The sequence below is a fragment of the Primulina eburnea genome, chromosome 12 (genome assembly GCF_022965805.1).
Source record: "Primulina eburnea isolate SZY01 chromosome 12, ASM2296580v1, whole genome shotgun sequence".
Classification (NCBI taxonomy): Eukaryota; Viridiplantae; Streptophyta; class Magnoliopsida; order Lamiales; family Gesneriaceae; genus Primulina; species Primulina eburnea.
This window is the reverse complement of record NC_133112.1, coordinates 7,270,082-7,273,063: the sequence shown is the minus strand read 5'-3', so window position 1 is coordinate 7,273,063 and position 2,982 is coordinate 7,270,082. Positions and strand designations below refer to the sequence as shown.

The window sequence follows — 2,982 nt, the reverse complement described above, 5'->3', positions numbered from 1 at the left end:
CAACAGTCTTCTTCACCAGCCCCAGAACTGGATCTGTTCCTCTTCTTCTGACATTTCTTCAGTACTCTTATCTGAGATGGGTTTGGTGGGTGAGTGATATGATTGTCACTCAGTAAGCAGGGGCGGGAATAACTCCCAGTTTTCGAAAATCATTTTAATACAGAACAGTATTTCAAGAATATACAGAAACTCTTACTTTCAGAACAGGAATCAGTATTCAGAAATCAGTAATCAGTAATCAGTATTCAGTAATCAGAAATCAGAAGTTTAACAAGTAAGCACTAAGCACATTCGTGAATTTCATGGCTAAACTGATATCAGTCCCCTATATGTTCTCTCCTCTAAGGGGTGAGGCCAGTAATCAGTAATCAGAATTCAGTAATGTTCAGAATATATATTCCTACCATTAGTTCACTAAGTTTCAGTGCTTCAAAATCAAAAATCGAGAATATACTTTGCTTTAAAACAGAAATCATCAAACGGGTTCTAAGATATTTATATATAAGCCCACTTACCGTAATTTGCAATAAGGTTTCGGTAGAAGTCTGGAATATGCTCGTTCTTGCCACTGGTTTTTACTGCTCGAAAATAAGCACCCTCCCTTAGCTCGAAATTCAAATGATAATCTCAGATTTGTGTAACCCCAATTCAGAGATTTGAGAGTGTTATTTATAGGCAAGAACGAGCATATTCAAATGATAATCTCAGATTTGTGTAACCCCAATTCAGAGATTTGAGAGTGTTATTTATAGGCAAGATTCTGACTGTTAGTCTCCCAAATAAATGGCCATAATCTGCCATTAACAGCCTTTATTTCGAGTTAAATGCTTCAGTTACAACTCAATAGCTGAATCAGTAACTGTCTGCTGGAATTCGCTCTTCTGCTGCTGGATTCGGCCTGCTGGATTTTGTCTGCTGGAAAATACCAGCTTCTGAAATATTGGCTTCTACTGGAATTTTTTTAGCTTATGCTGAAATTTGCTAGCTGCTGGAATTTCAGGTTCTCACATCCCTCCCTCCTTATGAGAAGTTTCGTCCTCGAAACTTGGCTAAGCATGATCTTCAAAGAGATGAGGGTATTGTTCTCGCATCTTTTCTTCCAACTCCCAAGTAGCTTCTCTTTTGGTTTGATTGGACCATTGTACTTTGACATATGGAATAGTTCGTCGCCTCAGTACTTGGTCTTTGTTATCCACAATTCGAATCGGAATTTCTTCATATTTCAGCTCTTTATTTAGATTGCCTTCAACCAACAGTGGTCCAGCTTCCAGAATATGAGTAGGATCGGCAATATATCTCCTCAGCTGCGATACATGGAATACATTGTGAATTCTTGACATGTCGGGTGGAAGTGCTAATCTATAAGCAAGTGTTCCCACTTTCTCAAGAATTTCAAATGGTCCGACGTATCTGGGATTGAGTTTCCCAGCCTTATTGAATCGGAATACACCCTTCATGGGTGACACTTTGACATATGCCTTCTCTCCAACTTCAAATTCCACGGGTCTTCTTTTCATGTCAGCCCAGCTTTTCTGTCGATCTTGTGCAGCCTTTAATCGCTCCCTGATCATAGCAACTTTATCCACTGTTTCTTGGATCAGTTCGGGTCCAACGATGGATTTTTCCCCTACTTCATCCCAATACAGTGGTGATCGACATTTTCGTCCATACAGAGCTTCGTATGGTGCCATTCCAATACTACTGTGGTAACTATTATTGTATGCGAACTCGATTAATGGCAGATGTTCGCTCCAATTGCCACTGAAGTCTAGAGCACAAGCTCTCAGCATATCCTCAAGAGTTTGAATGGTCCTCTCAGTTTGGCTATCGGTTTGAGGGTGATAAGCCGTACTAAGGGTAACCTTGGTTCCCATAGCTTGTTGAAAGCTCTTCCAAAATCGAGATGTAAATCTAGGATCTCTGTCTGATAATATGCTAGCTGGTACTCCATGTAACCGCACGATCTCATTCATGTACAATGTGGCTAGCTTGTCCAAATTATAATTCATGCGGACAGGTAAGAAATGTGCAGATTTTGTGAGTCTATCAACAATTACCCAGATGCCGTCATGACTTTGTCTAGACTTTGGTAAACCCACAACGAAATCCATAGAAATATGCTCCCATTTCCATTCTGGAATTTCTAGAGGTTGCAGAAGTCCTCCAGGTCTTTGGTGCTCTGCCTTGACTTGCTGGCACACGTGACATTTAGAAACAAACGTTGCCACGTCCCTCTTCATTCCACTCCACCAGAAATTTTTCTTCAAGTCTCTGTACATCTTGGTACTGCCAAGATGAACTGAAAATTTTGACTTATGTGCTTCAGACATTACTTCTTGTCGAAGGTCATCAATGTCTGGTACGCACAATCGTCTTTTCATCCACAATATTCCTTTGTTGTCTATCTCGAAATCTGGTGATTTCCCTTCTTTGGCTTGCTCTTTCAGTTTCACCAAAGCGGAATCTCTATCTTGACTCATCTTGATTGACTCTCGAAGACATGGTTGTGCTGAAAGTGAGGTCAGGATCACCTTACTCATAGGGGTGGGCAATCGGGTCGGGTTTTTCGGGTTCCACCCGACCCGAAACCCGATCGGGTATAATTTTCGGGTAAAATAGGGTAAATAGTCGGGTTCGGGTAATACCCGAACCCGACTATATTTTAGTCGGATCGGGTTCGGGTATTAAGTTGGTACCCGAATTACCCGATCGGGTACCCGATTGATTTTTTAAAAAAAACATATGGGCTTACCGGCTTGTAAAGTAATGACCGGAAGACTTACACTTCACAATTCTCATATGGGCTTAAAAAAACGTATGGGCTAATAAATTTAAAAACACCTCAATATGGGCTTATAGCCTTATACGATATCACCTCAAATCCTCAATATAGAAATGATACGGCAAAGCACCGCAAGACTTCTACGTAGAAGTTAGAACGAGGGTCGGTAAGCGGCAGTCCGAGGAGTTTCGGATAACCAA

The 2,982-nt window shown here is 41.0% G+C and overlaps 1 protein-coding gene across 1 annotated transcript; it reads right to left on the bottom strand.

The window, feature by feature from the left end:
* Window positions 1-1,049: 1,049 nt before the first annotated feature.
* Window positions 1,050-2,540, bottom strand: LOC140806610 (uncharacterized). The gene is made up of 3 exons (XM_073163168.1): window positions 2,334-2,540; window positions 2,058-2,192; window positions 1,050-1,304 (listed from the first exon to the last, which is right to left on the bottom strand). Exons 1-3 carry the CDS (start codon window positions 2,538-2,540, stop codon window positions 1,050-1,052), a joined length of 597 nt encoding a protein of 198 aa, XP_073019269.1.
* Window positions 2,541-2,982: the final 442 nt, after the last annotated feature.